At 40.7% G+C, this 21,801-nt stretch overlaps 2 protein-coding genes across 2 annotated transcripts; both read right to left on the bottom strand.

The window, feature by feature from the left end:
* Positions 1 to 1,371: 1,371 nt before the first annotated feature.
* LOC308395200 (uncharacterized protein) lies at positions 1,372 to 2,424 on the bottom strand. The gene is made up of 2 exons (XM_080879950.1): positions 1,706 to 2,424; positions 1,372 to 1,612 (listed from the first exon to the last, which is right to left on the bottom strand). Exon 1 carries the CDS (start codon positions 2,229 to 2,231, stop codon positions 1,740 to 1,742), a length of 492 nt encoding a protein of 163 aa, XP_080736076.1. The 5' UTR covers positions 2,232 to 2,424; the 3' UTR covers positions 1,372 to 1,612; positions 1,706 to 1,739.
* A 12,614-nt stretch (positions 2,425 to 15,038) lies between these two features.
* On the bottom strand, positions 15,039 to 17,953 carry LOC308403126 (uncharacterized protein). The gene is made up of 2 exons (XM_080892374.1): positions 16,667 to 17,953; positions 15,039 to 16,224 (listed from the first exon to the last, which is right to left on the bottom strand). The coding sequence occupies exons 1-2, from the start codon at positions 17,330 to 17,332 to the stop codon at positions 16,105 to 16,107; spliced, it is 786 nt and encodes a 261-aa protein (XP_080748500.1). The 5' UTR covers positions 17,333 to 17,953; the 3' UTR covers positions 15,039 to 16,104.
* Positions 17,954 to 21,801: the final 3,848 nt, after the last annotated feature.

Genomic DNA, 21,801 nt, shown 5'->3' with positions numbered 1-21,801 from the left:
TTTTCTTTGTCAGTTTAACAGTTTCTGTTGTGCCTGTCACTGTTCCCTGTCTGTTTTCTTACCTGCTTCTTCCTGACCTTGTTCTTTCTCTCCCTCTTTGGACTGACAATCATACACAAATAGATTGTACTCAATTAGATGAAAAATTACATTAACATGAAAAAAATTCTATTAAGCTCACTAACAAAAAGTCCACTCTCAGTGAACTTTCAACCAAAAGGCAAATAACCAAACCACGTGAACAACCAATAAAAGATATAAACATTGAAACACTGATCCAACATTATTCTTGATTGACGGATCATTTGATTTTACACTTTTACCTGAATGTGGCTCCTTTTTTGAAAAAACTTCCTTATATCCATTATGAACCTGGCTGTCTCTCTGTACACAAACGCACACACAACAGGAGTTATAAGGTTAATGGGCATTCAGTCAGTTAGCTAGTTAGTATCCATTTCAAGCAGGACAGTGGTAACAACAGCAGGCTACGGACAGTTATAAGTTTTAGATTTTAAATAGGCTGTATACATTTCAATGGGAGCAACAGGACGGTCGCTGATTTTACTACAGAGCAAGACTAAACACAAGCAGCTTCAGTATTTCCCGTTTTTACTTTTTGGCTGAGTCCCAAATACATTTCGGAGAAACAGGGCGACTCACCGTGGGACGAAAGATAATGCAGGAAAAAAAGAGTAAAGCACAGACAGCTACATGCACATGAACCGGTTTGCTGTAAATTTCCATGCTGTGGTATCATGAAAGTCGGACGTTTAAGTCACGACTGTGTGTTGTGAAACTGACGAAGTCTAACTTCATTTATGCAGAGCTAAAATTCATTATCGAAATGTATTTACTCATTCACAGCATTAGTTAAAGTGAAAACAATTAACGAGAGGTTTTGATGGCAGAGCTCAGCTGGGAGATGTTTTTGTACTTTCTGACCTAATATTTGGTCTGATGACATCATACCAACCAACCTGTTGTCTGGCCTTTTCTCTTATTTTGACAAGAGCTTTTGACTTCTGTTTGTTTATTAAAACAGTTTTCCCACATTTCCATTTAACTATATTCTTGTTTTGTCTATGTAGGGTACTTAGGAAGACACGAAAACATGACACAAACACGATCAAACATTAAAATCTCAGATATTTATTGGCAGAAAAGCTGAGATTTATATCTTATAAAACTTATAAACTACAGGAACAGGAAGTTAGGCTAAAGCAAGGAGCGAGATACTAAAAACCCAAACCCCATTATATATATATATATATATATATATATATATATATATATATATATAAGAGAGAGAGAGAGAGAGAAAGAGAGAGAGAGTCACAGCAGAGGTTGTGTTTGTGTAGAAACCACACACACACACACACACAGGCTTCAGTTATCCTCCATCAGGGCTCCTCTCAGTGAAAGGTGTCGTCTCCAGGTCTCTGGCAGGTCCTCCATCAGCGCCTCCAGGTGTGGATCCTGATCTTCGGAACTTCCTCCTCCAAACCAACCACACAGCAGCAGCAGCAGCAGAGAGCAGCAGGGTTATGACGGCTGTGATGATGATGGGAGTGTCACAAGCTGTTGTGTGTGTGTCTGCTTCACGCGTGGGCTGCAGAGAAACAAACATGAAATAATGTGAGACCCACTGCGCTGACTCAGCAGCTGTGATGTGCTTCAGTGTTTAGCAGAGAGGTGTACTCACAGGAGCAGAGGTGCTGCTGATGATGGTGATCCTCTCATTGACCGTCACTCTCACAGCGGCAGGGCTGCCCCTCTCTCTCCACTTCCCGCTCTTTTTTTTTGCCTTTATTAACACGGCAGAAAAAGTCACCTCGGTCCTCCAGCTGGACCCGCTCCACCGTCAGTGACAGGTCTCCCAGTGCAAACCAGTCAGACCTCACAGACGCTCTGCCCACAAACCCAGTGCCATATATGAGCTCCCCGGAGGAGAGGCTGTGGTTCAGCACCAGTTCCCCGTCTCTTTCCCACACAACAGAGTCCACGGAGTCCCCCTCAGTGTGGAAATAACACGGCAGCGTGAGCGTGTCTCCTTCAGGCACAGAGAGGTTGTTGTTGGAGATGATGAGGACCTCCAGGTGGATGGTGGTGACAACCTGCCCGGCGCAGGTGAACTCGTAGTAGCCTTGATCGTTGTAGTTCACACGGGTTAGCAACAAGCTGAGCGTGGATCTGTGCTCCACAAGCTCTCTGTACCTCTCTCCCGGCATCCAGACACCGTTTACCAGCTGGGCCACAGTCCGTGGACTGTCATTCCTCAGCCGGTAGATTAGACTGAATTCCTGCGCGTCACACTTCACATCAGCTTTTAACTCTACAGACTCTCCCAGAATCGCCGGTTTTCCACAGCAGCCAACAAAAAGTACACAGAGACCAAAAAAGACGAAGACTGCACCACCCGACATCGTATCTCTGTTCGGCGCGTGGTGTGAGCTCTCGCTTGTCTTAGGAGAGGCGTGTCCCTCTGGTCTGACGTTACAGTCTGAGAGGCATAACATGAGTTTGATATTTGGGTTATTTGGATGTGTGTGGGTTTTTGTTAAGATATTCGTTGTGTGTACTCATGTTGTACATTGTTTAACTGCATTATGGTTACTGTGGTTTAACAGAGACAGTGTTTTAGTGCTCACCACAAGGAGGCACTGTTTCATTGTACGTTCCTAAAAACAGAAGAAGAAGAGAAATAGATACGGCACCCATGAGAAAAGTTTTGCCGCGTGTTAATGAGGAATAAAGTTCCCAAAATATTAAGGACATTTTTGCCTCCGTCGTCATTTTCCTTCGAGTTGATCGCTGTCGATGCTGCAATACTCAACAGTTTTAACCAATCACTTCCAGAGGCTTGTGGTAAAAAAAAATAAAAATTAGGACTACACATGATCTGCTTTCAAGCATTGTCTGTGTTGTTTTTTTAATTATTTACTTTTTTGGGTGCTGCCATTTCCGCATTAGGCCTACTGATTTTACACAGACTGTACAAAAGGCCAGCCAGTCGGCAGAACTCACGAACGGAGCCACATCTGCTGAGTAAAGATATCAGCAGGCTGCTGCCGGTTAGCCAATGAGCGGTGAGGCAACCCATTCTCTTCACCAATCAGAAGACACAATTCTACCTCATCATTACGCACACGTCGACCCAGAGTTCGGTCCGAGCTGCAGGTGGGAAGAGTCAGCAGAGTTTTACTCACCGTGTGGATTTTCACTGCGGTCAAGTGAGCCCTCACTTACGAAGTCACAGTCAAGCTAGCCGCCCCGCCAGCCGCACCTAAAATGTGGTTGCACTACTCTTACGCATATTACGGTATAGGTGCCGACTGGCTTAGAAACGCAGTGTTTTGTGTCCTGACACTATTTTACTTCACAATCCACTCCCAGTTTTGGTTTATCTCCACTTTCCCCCCTGTGATCCACAGCCCAAATTACTGTATGATTCAGAGAAAATTAACAATAAAATTTGCCCAATTTACTCTACTGTACTTTTAATATTCTCATCTTTGAGCTCAGATTCCAGGAAAACTATAAGAGGTGACACAGATATTTCACTGGATTATGACTCTGGGTGACCCCCACTCTGCACCCTGTGATCCACAGCCAAAATTACTGTACGGTTTTTGAGAAAATTGATATTAAACTTTGCACAATTTACTCTACTGTACTCTATATATTCTCATCTTTGAGCTCAGATTACAGGAAAACTGTAAGAGGTGACGCAGATATTTCACTGGATTCTGAATCTAGGCTGTCGCCACTCTTCACCCTGTGATCCACAGCCAAAATTACTGTATGGATTTTGAGAAAATTGATATTAAACTTTGCACAATTTACTCTACTGTACTTTTAATATTCTCATCTTTGAGCTCAGATTACAGGAAAACTGTAAGAGGTGACGCAGATATTTTCTCAAAAACCGTACAGTAATTTTTGCTGTGGATCACAGGGTGCAGAGTGGGGGTCACCCAGAGTTATAATCCAGTGAAATATCTGCGTCACCTCTTACAGTTTTCCTGGAATCTGAGCTCAAAGATGAGAATATATAGAGTACAGTAGAGTAAATTGTGCAAAGTTTACTATCAATTTTCTCCAAAACCGTACAGTAATTTTGGCTGTGGATCACAGGGTGAAGAGTGGCGACAGCCTAGAAAACTGGGAGTGGATTGTGAAGTAAAATAGTGTCAGGACACAAAACACTGCGTTTCTAAGCCAGTCTTCACCCATACCGTAATATACGTAAGAGTAGTGCAACCACATTTTAGGTGCGGCTGACGGAGCGGCTAGCTTGACTGTGACTTCGTAAGTGAGGGCTCACTTGACCGCAGTGGATTTTCGTTCCTTCTAATGCTGTTAGCGGTGTGCGTCCATGAGACTAAACCACACCATAACTTCACCACACGCCATATAGCATTTTACAGCCTGTTAAATCCCCTCACTCACATTATGGATGTGTGCTTCGGATTCTTGTTAAATAAATGAGTGAACGACAGATACCTGAGTGGCAGTGGATTTTGTGGATACGTCATCACGTCAAAAAAAACATGACAAAACAGTGTATCACATCATAGATACCACACAAACACACGCACGGACGCACACAAACGCACGCGCGCTCAGACAGAAACGAACTCGGGTTGTTTATTGAACTAGCCTGGGCGTGAAGTCAAATAAAGCGGACACACCTCAGTGTAACTGTCTGACGCGTGTGTTCAAAGGCGCGACACACGCCCTGTGTTGGATTCTGTCCATATGAGCTGACGGACGGATGAGACGCAGTTTTACAGATAATGAAAAGAATTCTCCGCTATTTAAAACAAAAAAAAAAGGCATTCGTTTAAACTTCATAAAGAGTTGACTGCTGAAGCCTTTTACAGCTGCACTAAAATGGAAAATGATGGCATTATCTGTTGAACTGTTATAAGTCTGATGTTTGATCTTCATTTATTCTTGAAGGAAACGGTTTCCAAGGCCTAATCCGTGGATCGGCTTCCTTCGAGGCGTGGACGTCTATCAGCAGAGAATGTACCTTCACCTATCAGCAGAGAATGTCCCTTAGTCTGTAACACAGTCAAATATATTCTCAAGCAATATTCAAGCATGCCATTCAGCGTGTTAGTACGAGCTCGGGAGCAGCTTGGGAGAACAAGAAAACAGAGACTGCTTTAGATTGTCTTCCCAAATTGACTCAACTTTATTCACAAGTACAACAGTTTATATAGAGGGTAAAATTCATGAGACAGCAGATTATCAGTTTAAACCAGTACAGACCAAGATAAGGGAGCGTCTTCCTGCCCTTGGGTGAAGAAGCACCCTTTGTGTAGTGTATCAGTTCAGCTACAATTGTGATTATCTCAGCGACATATTTTCAAGGCACAAAACAAAGAGTTCTTTCATTAGTGAATTCTGAAACAAACCATCTGGCCTTCAACAGGCGTCTCCTAAGAGATTAAGAAACTAATGTAGCTGAGGGAGTGATCTCTGTGGTATTTCAACCTTGTACCAGCCTGTGATTCTCACACATCAATTCTTGGGTCAAAGAGAAAAATAACTAAAACAAAGGGGCCTTATTGAATGACAGAGTTTTCCTGCATAATGTCACTATAAAACAATATCCAGTAAATGCTCCCATGGTACTAAAATACCTAACAATTCTGTTTCATTTTTCTACAGTAGATTTATTCGCAATCGTGCTTATGTTTGAAGATGTTTCTTACTGAAAAAATAAATCGATTATTCTTGGCGGGACACGAAACTCGAGTTGACACTTTGCTACGCACGCTTGTCACATAAAGAAAACATTCCGTAAAACACGATCAAACATTAAAACGTGTAGGCTACTAATGTTTATTAGCGGGAAGAGTCCACGCTCCCCAAAAAAGGAAAACTAAGACTAAGAAGAAAGCAGGCGTGTAATGTCCCACGGAGCATGGTTTCACGGAGGCCTGCGGGGAGAAGGGCCCTGACGTGTGCTGCTCATTTTGCATCATTGTTCTGTTCAAACTGGGTGAAACTTCAGCAGGACCACAGCTCCACCGCACTATTAAAAGATCCAGCAAAGGATGGTGTAATGCTGGCTGCATCATTCCACTAAGTCAGTGATGCGTGATCAATGTCAGCTTCATAATGTCGTTTTTCTCTCCCATGCAGGATAAAGAAGGAGACGAAACACTCACGGAGATGTAATCCTCGATTTTCTACCTGCACATTTTCATCAGTCATGTCCAATAATAACATTTATCCCTCACACAAAAAATATGAGCTTCACACTTTTGTGCACACAACCCTAAAATGTAACAGCACAACAATCTGTGTCAAAACTTCATGGAACAGTTAAATTATTTGTTATTTGTAACATTTTATAGCACTTTTATTCTGCTTATATTATTATATACTCAGTATATTGTCCTGCTTGTTTGTACAGATTTACAATCTTTCCTCTGTTTACTTTTCTCTTTTGTAAAAAGCCAATAAAGTTTTAAGTTGGTAACAAAGTGACGCTGTAACCTGATGCAGATGACAAGTGAGAGAAAACAATGAATCCTCCATTGTTTGTTTGTCTGCCGTGACGTCTATGAATAACTCTTTTGCACTAGCAAAAAGAAGGGAGAGGCTGCCATCCCGAGCCAAGAAACTTTCAGGCTGATAGGTATTTGACAGGTAACCTGTCATCTTATCTGGATTAATTACATCAATTACGTTTCATATTTGAATGTGAATAGTTTAGACTGAAGAGGATTAACAGCTAGTTACAACAATATTACCGCCCATCCCTCACTGCTGCTGTTTTTCTATTGTTTTTAATCAGTAACAAGAAAAACTTATTGGAATGTGAGCAAAAGAAAGCGCCAAATGTCATCACTTAGTCTTGGTAAACCTTTGATAATGACTCTGGCAGGCTGCCCAGTGAGGGAGTGGCTTTGACTGAGAACAAGCAATCGTGTGCAGGAGGTCACCGGAGACATGTTGTTTTGTTGTGTTTTATTTATTTAATTTTGTATTTGATTCATTTATACAACACGGACGATACATGTTAACATGGCCGCTGCATTGAAAGCTAAGTAGAAGACCTTGTTGCATTTAGTGACTCCACAACATCAACAACAATTCACAAAGATAACAGGCGAGGAAACATGAAACCCTCCAGGCAAGTATTCTGAGCAGTCTCAGTCTAACACACTGTTAACACTGCAATAGTTACACATTTTTTTTAACATGCTCATTTTTATTTAGTGCTGCTGTAAATATTTCTGACATTTATTTATAATCACATCTGTTAGTTCTTGATATTTATTATAGAACGGTTTGTATATATTATTACTCTTTCTTAAATCTGTAATATATTGTATTGTTAAATTGTCTGTTTCGGCAACTGCAACCCATCATTTCCTTAGAGATTATTAAAGTATTCTGATTCTGCTTTCATTTCAAAGCTTTCATTTAGTCTGTTTCTATTTAAACTTCTGTCATTTTGTTTACATCGTTAGCATTTATTTGTATGCATGTAAGTGAATAAATAGGTTTCTTACAATGCTGGGATGCTCGTTTCTTCTGTCACTACAGCAGCAGTCCACTCCACAGTGAGTCAGGCTGTGACGTTACTGTCAATCCTGAAGCCAAGTAGGTTGAAGGTGAAGATGCTGGGAAACATTCTGATTCTCTCTGCATTTCTTATCATATCTCTGATTTGTCTGTGAGGGGTTTCCTCTCGGCGTGGCACTCCTTTTGCCATCTTTTGACTCTTTGTCCGTCTTCATTCTTCAGCTGCATGTTTCTGGCCTGGAGGAGCTCATCTCTTGGCTTTGTTCTTTGCAAAAATAAAAATTAAAAAATGTACAGTCTAACCTGTTTGTCCACATTCAAGGCCCTGCTGCTTAACGCCACACTGCGGAAAAAACACTTGTGTGTGTATAAAGTCAAACAGGAGAAAATCACAGGTATTAACAGATCAGGGGTAACTTTCTTCAATGATATTAATGAAAGCGACATCCAGAAAACCTCATTAAAACCAAAATGTCACATTTCGCAATATCGCCCAGCCAAGTTCAAACATGTAGCCACTCATATGCTTCTGCCTGAAGCAGCCCGAGTAGAACTATGATGATATCAGAGAAAGAAAAAAACACTTTACGAAAATGAATCATCAGAAACACAACTACGAGGGCCAAGTTCTGGAGTCTCATTGAGGTTACTAAACCAGTGCTTAAACTGTTTAGTACCTTATACTGTTTGTGACAGTAAGGCCACGTTTGGTTGTTTTTGTGGACAATCATCTGCACAGCAAACACTAAACGCTGATTGGTTGACAGTTTTCTTTCGACAATGTAGAAATGCATAAAATAAAACAAACAAAAATCCCTACACCTTAAGACATCAGATGGTGGACTTTCTGTGGGAGTGCTGAGAAGGTGCTGTGATTGTTCCTTTTAATCTGTGTGCCTTCTCCCGGGTCTTCCAATGACCTTATTTGTTCTCTCATCCAGACAAATCAAGCAGGTGACATTGAAAACACAGGCAGGGAGAATAATGTTACACACCAAAGGATTGTTATGTGTAAATCGGTGTTTGTTCAATGAGAAGCTGGAAGATTGCCATCCACCCACAGGACTTGTATTTTATTGATATCAACCTGTTGGGCCACTTTCTCATTCCTCTCGCATTTGTTATCATATCTCTGAGGCGTGGCACAGTGCCTGCACGCTAAATTTCCGCTCGCAGTTTATTTCAAGCATAGACTAAAAAAAACCCAATCCAGGAGGACAACGCTGATGTGAGAGACAGAGGCGGAGCCAGACATTTGAAACACCCGGGGCTTAGCCCAAAGAGTAGTATGCATGTGGGATTTTTTTTTTTTTTTTTTTTTGGGGGGTGTAGAAATGACTGAAAGATTAATAGGCTCTGTTCAAAAAAGAATGACTTCATATAGGGAAAAATATATATCACATGTGCAGGACACCTTAAACTAGTTTTTTAATTAAGCAGCAAGGCAGAACAAGGTCAGGGCTGTATCAAGACACGAGGACTAAACCCCAATTCAACCAGACCCAGAACTGATCCAGAATTAAAACAGGACTACAACAGTTCAAAATCAGGAGGACTGAGGACTTAACCAAGACAGAACCAGAATCAGAACTAGATGATAGTAGCACTAAAAATCATCATAGACCTGCACTACACTTATTTTTTAATTCTACCAAAGTACAATATTTAGATTGAGAAAAGTTTATATAATTATTTAGCCTTGTTGTGCAAACAAGCCTGCAGAACTTAATAAATACAGAATTTGAAAAATAACAAACCTAAAAAGAAACACTAGGTACGAGATACATGAGGACCTATGATACGGTGATACTTTTGGTAAACAACCATTTGACTAACATGTGTGTCTCACCTGCTCTTGTTCATCTGTTCTGTCCTCATTCTCCTCTCTCTCCCTCTTTGTGCTGACAATCATCAAATATACAGTTGAAACCAGATATTTACTCTTCAGATAAAAACACTTTTTTAATTGTAACATCAAATCAGACTAAATGTTTATTTTTTTAGATTGATAAATATAAAAATATATTTGTTAACTTTAAGAGTAAAGAGAGAAACTATCTGTATTTCTTAATTGCAAATGGCACCAAATTGTATTCAAACTTGAGCCACACTTATGGAGCTCCACAGTTCTTTTCCTGGTGTTTTGGTTGATATCTCTTGATTTTCCCATGTCAAAGAAACAGGCTCTGTGTTTTGCCTTATATGCATCCACAGCTGTGCCACCAGTTTACTCACATGGACTCTACTAACCTATCAGAAGCTTCTTCAGCTCAGAATGGAATCGTCTGGAGTTTCTTATTAATTAACAATAAACTTAGTGTATATGTACTCCTAAATTTGATGAAAGTGATAAAAATAGCTCTGTCTCTCTTTATTCTGAAATTTAACTAATTCAAAATATATTTCAATATTTATCTAAAACAAAAATTTACTCTAAATTGATGTTGTACAGTAAAAATGTTTTATGTTTTCTCCCTAAAGTGTATGTAAATATCTGGTTACAAATGTGAATATCCTGCTGTGTACTGAAATCCCTCTTGTTTTGCATAGAAATATACTGAACAACATACAAAGCATAATATATAAAATAACATTTACCTGAGTTTTTTCTTTGAAAGAACCCTCGAATGTCCATTCTTATATTTCAGTACATAACTGAAACCGATTTAGTCGGGGAGGGTAAGAACTGAAAATATGAAATAAACACACGTAAGCTAAGACTCTCTAAAAAAAATAGCATTTGTTCGGCTTTTCATTTCGCCATTTGTTGATTCACTTGAAGAGCAAGTAAGGTAATATTGGTCAAGTGATCAGTTTCATATCAATCTTTCGTGATGCACCGTCATATTTACATTATTTGTACGGTACGAATGATTTGCTTTGGTACCTGGTCAAACTTAAGCTCTCCTTAGTATGGCTGGCTCCGTCTCTCCAACAGCGCACTCACGGGCAGCAGCTGCCCCGCCCCCTCGCTCAGTCGCTTAGTGCCTGAGCTTGGATCATACCAATATCAGGGGGGGATTCACGCACAGTCGTAAATTCCCACAGTGTGCACTATGTGCTTCGAATATTGTGTGTACTTTTTGTTTTATACAGTTGTCAGCCAGGCATCTAACTATGAAAAAATTACACTCCAAAATACCCCGGGCTTCTGACAAAACAACCCGGGCTTAAGCCCCGTAAGCCACCCCCCCGCTCCGCCCCTGGTGAGAGAGATTATCACAGCATAACCCCCTTGGCCTTACCAGATTAATCAAGCACAACGAATCGTTTTAAAATAAGAAAGCATGAAAACAGCCGCGAGGAAATAGAGACAGGTCATTTTTAGGTTCTTTTCATATTCTTATATGGGTGCCTAAACTCAATTCTTGAGGGGGTGGGGGGAGGGGGGGCTGTTGACAGAATAAACTACAAAGCACGTGTTTCATTTCAAATGATTCATTTCAAATGATTCATTTGAAATGAATCATGAATCAAATGATTCATTTGAAATGAATCATTTGAAAGACTGCTGAGTTTAGGCAAACAGCAAACGCGCTGCATGAAATATCAGTTTCACTGCTGACGCGGATTTTGCGGTTAATCGTATAAGTGTTATGAGATTAAGATGTGAATCTAGAAGCTGTTTTGCAGCTGCGGTAAAGATTCGTGGTGCATTCCTGACATCCACGTCTACTGATTACATTAACGTGACTCTGATTGAAAACAAGGGATCGTGTTTGATGCCAGGTCATAAGTTGTTTTGTTGGGTTTTATTTATTTATTTATTTATTTATTTATTTATACAACAGGGACGATACATGAATGTTGTATCGAAGGCTAATTTGAGCACCTTGTTGCATTTAATGACTCCACAACAACAACAACAACAATAACAATTCACAAAGCTAACAGGTGAGGAAACATGAAGCACTCCGGGTAAGTATCCTGAGTGTTTGAAACCAGTGAGCCCCACCCGACCAGCTGGTTTAAAAATAAAAATTCCAATATGCGCTCATCAACCAGGATCTATTACAGCAGTGCGACTACATATATTTATTTACAAAAATTTACAGTCAAACCTGGAACATTTGCGACGATTATAAACATCCTTATTTTTTTTATCACTGATCGACCTATCGGTCTTTTTCTGTAAGGTATCGACGCATACGCTATTGTGCTAATGCATCACACGAACCTAGGGTCCGGATCTCCCTCCTTTCACAACTAAGTTCATTCAATAAACCTTCGCAGTTCAAGTGCATCGTCTGATCGATGTCATCACACCTCAGTTTGAATCAGTGAGCAGATAGCTCAGTCATCCAGAACAGTCAAGCAGAACCTAAGCACAAAGAATAGAGCAGGTTACACAACAAAGGGAAGTGACGCATAAAAGTGGCTCAACAAGATTATATCAGATTATCGTCCACTGAAAGGACTTTTCTATTTGATTTATTTATATAACGGGGACGATACATGTCGTCTGCTTATCCCAGCTGACTTAATGATGGACCCTGCAGTACTGACCTATTCAGTGGATGAATAATAGCAACTCTTTTTACGAGGATGAAAGTCGAGGGAGCACTTAACACTTCAGGTGAGTAGATCATCCTAGATGTCTGTTAACCTGTGAGACCCTGCCGACTGGCTGAACTCCTGGTCACATCATTTTTAACACAAGTACAACATTATTTCATTTCTGACAGAGGAAATTTGTTTGGGTGTTCAGGAACAACAAGGCTCAAGCCTGCCATGAACTGGAAGTTTGTGAGTTTTACATCAAGATCGGCATCTTCATGCTCCCCTGAAGTTTTCAGCTGATCACGTGAATGAGCCAAATAGAAAAAATGTGCAGAGACGAGACAAAGACTGAGCTATTTGGCCACAGTGATAACAGGTGTGTTTGGGAGAGTGAAGGTGAGGCTTTGAGACTTCAGAACGCTGTATCAGCTGTCAAGTATGGTGTGTTGCAATAGTAATTTTACAATGTATGTTGAAGGGATATTACTGCCCTCTGTTGGTGTGTCTGTGCATTACAGCAATAAAAGGTGTTCGTTAAAAATATCAGGTTATGGGCCCAGAGGTCACTAACACGTTTTTTGGGAGTCATAAACAGAGTTATGGGATTCACAATGGAAGATAGACTGTTTAATGACAAGCTGAGTGGACCGGAGAATTGGGCAACGTGGAAATTTCAACTGGAGCACGTGTTGAAGGCAAAAGGACTGTGGGGTATGGTACAGGAGACGGAGCAGCTAATGCCCAAGCACGAGCTGAATTTGAACGTAAGAAAGAAAAGGCATTTTCAGTGCTGGTACTGAATGTAAGTGCACCCCAATTGTACTTGATAACAAACTGTAAGACCCCCAAAGAAGCATGGGAGATGCTAAAAGCACAGTTTGCAAGAGATACTGTTGCTAACAAGCTATTTCAAGGCTAGGTGTATAAGGACAAAGAGGACTCATATGAGGGAACCTTTGTTGTAAATGAGTCATGTAAAAGTGATGCACAACAAGAAGAATGGTTAATTGATTCAGGAGCGTCAAAACACATGACATGGAATAAAAAAGCACTACAAAACTACCAAGAGTTTTCAGAACCACAAACGGTGAAACTCGGTGATGGCAGAGTGGTTGAGGCTTTAGGTCATAACAATGAAAAAGTTCCAGCAAGTATGTGGCATCTGTCTTCCTTCTCTCACCCCAACCGGTCGCAGCAGATGGCCGCCCCTCCCTGAGCCTGGTTCTGCCGGAGGTTTCTTCCTGTTAAAAGGGAGTTTTTCCTTCCCACTGTCGCCAAAGTGCTTGCTCATAGGGGGTCATATGATTGTTGGGTTTTTCTCTGTATCTATGAAGCGCCTTGAGGCGACTTTTGTTGTGATTTGGCGCTATATAAATAAAATTGAATTGAATTGAATCAGCATCTAGGTCACACTACAAATCTGAAAAAAGTCAAAAACTTGGTAAAAGGAGTTACCTTTACAAAAGAAGAGGAGGACACTTTTTGTTAAGCTTGTGTTGAGGGCAAATTATCAAGAAAACCTTACAAATCAGTGGGAGAAATACGATCAAAACGCAAGTTGCAATTAGTGTATAGTGACGTTTGTGATCCTTTTCAAACTGAGTCACTAGGAGGAAAAAAGTACTTTGTAACTTTCATTGATGACTACTCCAGATGTAGTAAAGTCTATTTTATAAGGGAAAAAACGAAGTCCTGAGTAAGTTCAAAGAGTTTGAAAGAATCTTCTCAAATGAATGTGGACAGGGAGTAATAAGACTCAGAACTGACAATGGTGGGGAATACACATCTAAAGAGTTTCAAGAATATTTGAAAGCTCAAGGCATCCACCATGAAATGACTGTACCACACACACCACAGCAAAATGGTGTTGCAGAGAGAAAAAACAGAACTCTAGTGGAATCAGCTAGAAGCATGCTGTCACATGCAAAGTTGCCAAACACATTCTGGGCAGAAGCTGTTGCTACTGCAGCTTACATACAGAATAGGCTCCCAACATCTGCTTTAAAGAACGAAACACCCTGTCAGAGATGGGATGGGAAAAAAACCCAGACATTAGCCATATGAAAGTATTTGGTTGTGTTGCTTATTCTCATGTTCCAGACACAGAGAGAAAGAAATTGGACAAAAAGGCAGTGAAAGTTCGTTTCCTGGGATATGCAACCAATGCAAAAGGCTACGACTGTGGGATGAGGAAAAAGGAAAAATACTGATTCGACGAGATGTGGTCTTCAATGAAACAGAGTTTAAATGCAAACAAAGTGAAAATGATCTCTGTTTGGGTGACACTACACACGGGTGGAAAGACAAACGAGTACTGAGGAGGCTGTCGCCAGTGAGGCAATAAAAGGTGTTCGTTAAAAACATCATAGTGCTGGTAGCATCAGGGTCTGTTTTGCTGGCAGTTCAAAGAAATAATGAAAAGACTAAAATTGTCATGACATTTATGTCCATGATGAGTGGATGTAAAGTCCTGACTCCACAGCTTCAGGTCAGACGTCTGTCTCGCCCTGGTTGTTGCTCTCCTTTTCATTAAAGATGTTTCTGTCTGTGTATAGGTTTGTTGTCCTGCTGCTCCCTCATGGTGCTGATTTTCTTTGAGCAGTTTATTGACTGATTTTGACATTAATTTAACAGGAATATTAATGAACCTAAGTGCTGTACTTTATTGAAGATTTTATTTTATTTTATTTTACAAGAAGCTTCTTGAAGTTTTTATAAAGAACAAAGTAAACAGAGTACAGACTAAAAAACAGAGCAGGACAAGTGCTCACTGTAAATGAATATATTTATTGTTCAAACTCTACAAACATGCAGGAAATATCATGTGGCCAATGAACAAGTTGTTTAAGGACACTAACGGTTCACTCTGGACTCTAAGAATCAGTTTAAAAGCAGTTATTTGGCTCCAGCTTCACCAGAAACCCTATTTGCTGATTGTCTGAGTTTCAGACTCCTCTATTTCTAAAAGATGCTGAGTTAGCCACACATCAAAATCACACAGATTTACTGCGTGGTAGAATTATTAAAAGTGAACTTGATGCAAAAGAATGTATGTGTAACTTCATTATATGGAAAAAGTAAAGTCACAGTTATTAAATAAAAAACAGAATCCCTTAAAGTTCTAGACATAGAAAGAAGTCCAGCTTGAACCTCTGAGGGTGTTTGAAGTTGAACTGTAGTGTTTTCATCGTGCAAGCAAATTCATCACATTTTGTCACTGTGGCCTGTAAACAACCCTAAAGCAAACAAATGAAGGACCCTTAAACTGTAAATCTTTACTGGCTGGTGGTTTATGGTTTCAGCAGCAGCCCTTCATACACTCACTGTAAACCAACTGACCCACAAACCACAGCAGCGCACAGGGTGTCCTCATCAAATAAACTAAGGAACTAAACTAAGCTTGTTGGCATTAAATCATAATAAAAACCTTACCCTACAGCCAATAATCTAAAATGAACATTTATATCTACATTCAGTCTCCTGCTCAGTCACACTTGGTGGCACCTGGAACCTTTAAAAGGTCTTTTGGAGGCCTGAAGACTCTTTTGTCCTCAACACAATGATAATAAATTCAACTACTCAACGCAGACTGTTGCATTCATTAACCATAAGCTCCAGCTTCTTACAGATCAATGAAGAAATCATAAAAATTGATTATTTGCTGTTGCTATAACCAAGCTATACCTTCTTTCTCAGGGCAGACCTTCAACTGTACCAAGTGAAGAGCTGCCAAGAAGAAGAAGACACAAATAAATAAGTCAAAAGTCAGAAAGAAATCTCTGTATGTGTGTATTTTATCTTTACACTGTAAGTTAGCAGTGTGCAGATATCTGCTGTTTATTTTGCCATGAAGACTTTCATTACACAGTGAAATAAAGGTTTGGACTTTGGTACTAAAAGCAATGCACTACAAAAAGCTATTTCTATTCATTTTTATAGGCAGTATAACATCAGAAGGCTTGGCAGGGCAATTTTTAGAGATGTGCTTTTCTCCTGATTATAAATGATTGGTCATTTAGTGGACTGTTTCGGGCACTGTCTCCTCTGCTTTCTTCATGCATGTACACCCTTGGTCTTCTCTCTCCAGCCCCAAAAGAACTTGAGAGTAAAAACAATCACAGATGTCACAGCTGCTGTTATGATGATTGTGATCCATATCCAGTGGTAGGACTCCTGCAGACGGCAAGAAAACATGAAACTCTGTGTTAGTCAGTGCAGCTTGTTTAAACTTTAAATGCCTTTCAGTTTACAGCAAATCAAAGATCACACAGTTTACAGCAAAACATCAAGATGAAATGTTCATGTGCAATCTGTGATCTGACTAGAAAAAAAGGGGTTAATCCCAGTTTAAGCCACAAAATCACCTGTAGGTGCCTGTTATCTTGTTAAATTCCTGAATGACATAGTTAAAACCTGAACTGTGAGTCTTTGCTGCCAGGACAGAGATCAGTGTTGTTGTAATCGATGCTGTCACAGCAGAGTCACCCTGACACAGTATGGTAAAGTTATTCACACTCAGAAAGTCATCAAGGCATCAAATGCAGATGTTGTATTTAAAGCGTTTCTGCTGTAAATCAATCGGTTTGCAAGACAGAGCAGGGTGTGGTGCACTTACCGGTGGTTTGCGCACTCTCAGGCGGACAGCAGAGCGGTGTTTCTCGGCCTTCTCTATGTCGCAGTAATAAACTCCTCCATCTTGTTGCTGAGCTCCCTTTATGGTGAGGGACAGGTCTGCCCGTCGGTCCCAGTCAGATGGTATCGATACCCGGCTTCTGTTAAAGTCATCCCCGTATGTGATTTCCCCTGTCCGACCATTCAGCTCCAGCAGTACTTCCCCGTTTCTCCTCCAGCGCGCAGACTTCACCGACTGGCCCGCTGTGACGGAGCGACACGGGAGGATGGCATCCCCACCCTCGGATACAGCAACTTCAGAGGGCACAAATACCTCCAGCTTGTAAGCTTCCAAGTGTTTCCTGTTGCAGGTAAACTCATAATGTCCGTTGTCATTGAAGTTAGCATTTGTTAAGATTAACGAATCGCGTCCTACGACCACGCGGTCAGTGTAATCTCGTCCTGGCTTCCAGTAACCATTTAGAGATGCGATGAGCTGAGTGCTGGCATCATCCAGCCGCTGATACAGTGTGCCCTCTCCCTTCCTGCACTCCTCTGAGAGCGGAAACTCGACATCTGCCCCCACAGTGGTTTGGATCAGTGCTCCCAACCCCTCACAGATAAAAGGAAGAAAGAACACAAACACTGATGAAAGGCTCATCCTGACCATCTGACAGTGAAGTGTTTCCGTTATCAACCTTCTTCTGCGTTATCACGAAGCTCCGTTAGGTTTAGAAACTGAGAGAAAGGCTTGCTACATGCGCATGAACTGATGTGATGTCAGGGTCCGCCCAACCGGCATACACCAGCATTGTAAATGGCGCTAGCCTAAATAGATTTCTGCCCCGTGTAACTGAAGCTGGCAATAAGACGTAACTACATGTACAAGGTGCTGAAATCCAACAAACATGTTCTGATCATCACTTTTTGTTTGGTGGTGCTGTAGCCACAGAACACTCCAGTGTCCATAACATTATTATATTGTTCATAATATTTTATTATCATTAATTTACGTGGGAAAAATCAAAGTGAGCCAAGTTGTGAAATGTGTTGGGGAGAAGCTACATGACAGGAGGCTGTGTGAGAGTGCTGAGCAGTTTAAACAAGTGCTGTGTGGACCTGAGAGGTTTACTGTGAGGTCAAAGGTCAGCTCAGTTTAATTCTGTTTTTTTATACAGCCTACAGTGATGCAGAGAAAACCTCCAACAATCAGGTTTCCCCCCTATGAGCAGGCTCTTTGGCAGCAATGGGAAGGAAGAACCCCCAGCAAGAACCCCAGGCCCGTGGTGGGGAGGCCATCTGCTGTGTCTGACTGGGGTGAGTCAGGACAAAGGCACACTGTTGAAGAGAGACAGATATTAATAGTAACTAATAATTAAATAGAGAGATTTGTACAAACACAAATAAAGGTTAAAAAAAAAAAAAAAAGCCCCAAAGGGGACTGAAGAAGAAACACTCAATGCATCATGGGAATTCCCCAACAGCCTTGGCCTATTACAGTGTAACTAAGGGAGGACTCGGGGTCATCTGATCCAGCCCTGATTATATGCTTTGTCAAAAAGAAAAGTTTTAAGCCTAATCTTAAAGGTAGAGATGCCATGGTCCTAATCCACACTCCAGGTCATGGAAGAGTTCCTGCCTTACATGGAGAAGTTTAAGCTCACGAGTGAGAGGAGAAGGGAGCGTGAGATCGACAGATGGATTAGTGCCGCAACCACAGTGATGTGGACGCTGTACCTTCGATTTACCGGTCAATACGTGGAAGAAAATGGATGGATGGAAGACTGTTTACTACTACACAGGACATAAAATTATTAATTAGGTTACAAAGTAATTCATTTCAGCTATATATGAAATAAATAAAAAAGGAAAGAAAAACATTTTCTGTACTTTTTGTGATTATTGTTTATTTTTTGCTATTAAAGATAACTTTTTGTCATACTTAGTACAACATAATTGGAATATTATTCATTTTTTTTTACATGTAAATGTTAATGTGATTTCATTTTTCGTACTTAACTTTGGACGGAGCCTCTATGATAGAGGCTTCTGCAGCTCTTAATCAGTGTCTCCTCATTAATAGCTGCTAGTCTGTGTGATGTCTGTGTGCAGCTGTTTTATGAAAGCCATTCAAACTTTTAGAAATCTCTAAGAATGATGAAGAAGAAACACTTCCCCACCCAGGGAGGTGGAGGTGGCTGGAGGTGCAAGGTTTTTGGACACCTGCTCAGGGCGGGCTCAAGATGCATCAGTGAAAACGCCTCCATTGTTTTCAATCACGCATTTTGCAGTGATAGTAGTGATTTGTGTTAAGATGTGGCACCCAGAAGATGCATCTCAAAGTTAAAGTTCTGTTTCTCTTTAGCGTAACTGCTGAAGAGGAAGAAAATACCACTCTTCTGTTCCGAGTCTGCTGATGCAGATATCTGTGACAGAGCTTTTGCTTGAACGTGGCACAGGATACAAAGAAAGATGGGGGAGATTATTTTTGTTACATACAGAGTGAAACATCTACAGCTGTAAGCTCCATTATAGTTAACCATCATTTTGTTACGGGGCAGAAACGTTTTTCTAATGTTTCCTTACAATATTTATTTTACAACATCAAGCTGTTATCATTTCAGACCACACGGGGGAGCCCTTTATATATTTTTTGGACTATAAGCAGTTTAGTCTAGCTGTGAACATGTGGGGAGAGAAAACATCATAATCCTTTATTTCTGTAGAGGTTTCTAGTCATCCAGGTCATCTTAGTCTATGGAAAGAAAATCTGGACTTAAGTTTCTTGAAGACGTTTCACCTCACATCTGAGAAGCTTCTTCAATTCTAAGAGGAACTGGTGGAGAGTCCCAGATTTAAGCCCCATGGAAGTGTCCCTAAGAGGGTCATGGACCCCCTATTGATCCTCTGCCTAAGCAAAGGTGTAAAAACGGCTGTGAGTCACAATCAGCCAAGGTTTAGGATGAACCCTTTGTAAGACTGGCATCCCCTGGGTATAGACGATGGTATGTAAGGCGGTCAATGACTTTGTCCTTTTCAAGTTTTTGTAGGCAACTTATACGTTATTTGTGCTTGCTTTTGGGGTCTTGTTTTAAGGCTTCATAGGTATTGAAGTCACTGCAGAGTGTAGTAATGTTTGTGTAATAAGCTGCTGTGCTTAGAACAACAGTGCACCTCCTCTTATCGGCTGGACAGCCTTCTTTTCTTGTATTGTGAGGTTGGACAGAGGAACTTTTTGCACTGTAGAGGGTGGCTAAAACTTTCCTCCTTATTTGCTCTGATCCTGTTTGTGTTAATTTATTAATCGTTATGGTTGTTTCTGTGTCTGTTTTGAAGTCCACTATGGGTAACTGTTGAGGAGAAATGGCAAAATTGAGTTCTGTGGCTAGGACTTCAGTGAGATTCCTGTCTGAAAAGTTCTTCACTCATTTTTCTTGACTGTCTTTGGTTGTGAAGTCCTCCTGTTCTTGTCAATATTGTGTATGTGTTGACTGGGAAGTATAAGTTTTCATTAGCAAAGTAGGGAATTTCTAGAGTTGTCTTTCTTTTCCTTTAGAGTGTTGGGTCCGCTGAGCCCTGGCCACAAACTTAAATAATGAAAACTCTAAAATAGGGTAGGGTAGAAGTTTTTTGAGTTCTAACTAATCTTGTGCATCTATAGTGAAATGGACCCGTCTTATCCTTTCACTTGGAAGTTGATTTTGTGCACTCCATAGAATCGATAAAACTCTGCTCTGAGTTTGTTTCAAACTCTCTGAAACAAGTCTGCTCTGTCTGCATCTTAGATTGAAACTGACATGCTGAAGAGTTGTCCCTGTGGAGCTGTACATCAGAAAACTCCACTTAGTCACATGAATATTCTGGATGAGTTTCAAAAGATTTACTCCTTTTTTTTCCTCATTTTTAACAGAACCAAAGGTCCAACCACCAATTTTGTTCTGCTTATCCGTGGCTTGATAACAGAGGCAGTAGCCGAGGCAAAGACGCCCAGACCTTTTTCTTTCCACTGAGGCATTCCTAGGCCAGCTCAGAGATGTCATTTCTCCTGCACGTCCTGGAGTCAGGTCTTGAGAGTGAACAATACAGAGAGCACCTGGCGGGCTGGCCTGTAATGACAAGATACGTGACAGGATATGTTACACTATTTATACGTGATTCAGTAAGGTCTACAGAATATTGCTGGTCACATGTTCCCAGAGACTTAATACTTTAGCCATTAGCTGCACTAGGTTTTAACCAGCAGCATTTCTTTAACTTCCATTTGTCAAATGATGCATTTGGCAAAGTGCACCACTATTTGGAAAGCTCGTCTTTCCTCCTTGGTGCTGTTCCAATACTAGGTGCAGATATTTCCCATCAGGATGCTCTGGATGGTGCATGAGTAGAAGTTCTTGAGCAACTTCTGAGGTAGGTGGAAGTCTGAGTTGTCTGAGGAAGAAGAAACGCTAGCAGGCTTTTTTCACCAGCGTGTTAGTGTGACGTACTAGTTTCTTTCTAACAATTCTCTCCCTTTGTAAAGGTACATCTTGAACAAACAGCATAAACTGATCTCTGAAGAACTATTCATGATAAGGGACACTAGAAGGATCACTAGCACAACTGCATCAAAACATCTTCTGTATAACTTCCCTTTTCTGTTTACTTTCATAAAACCATTGCTGAAGAGTGAACACTTAATTTCTCTTGTTATACACACACACACACACACACACACACCACCCTATCAGATGCTGTTACACAAGACTGCAATTTATTGCGTACTGGAGATGATCCTCCAGCTATTGGGGAACTAGACCCAGAGGGGGTAAGCTTGCCCTCAAAGATATTCAGCTGCTCAGATGAGCCAAGGCTACTGGAAGTGTTTCTCTCACTACATTTTCTTTAACATCTCTTTTAAATGCATAATTTCTTGTTCAGACATTTAAAAAAAACATTTAAAAAAAATTCATATGACGGTCCAACAAAACTCACTTGGATGGAGAGCACACCTTATAATGGACTTGAGGACGTAGAAACACTGCGAACAGTGAGATCTTAAAATGTGTTTAAATATCAGCTTTTATTGCTGATATTGTTAATAATAATAATAATAATAATAATAATCTACACCTCTTCATAGTCAGGATTTTTTTTGAACCC

The sequence above is a fragment of the Rhamphochromis sp. 'chilingali' genome (genome assembly GCF_963969265.1).
Source record: "Rhamphochromis sp. 'chilingali' genome assembly, chromosome: 1".
Taxonomy (NCBI): Eukaryota; Metazoa; Chordata; class Actinopteri; order Cichliformes; family Cichlidae; genus Rhamphochromis; species Rhamphochromis sp. 'chilingali'.
This window is presented reverse-complemented; position numbering and strand designations above follow the sequence as displayed.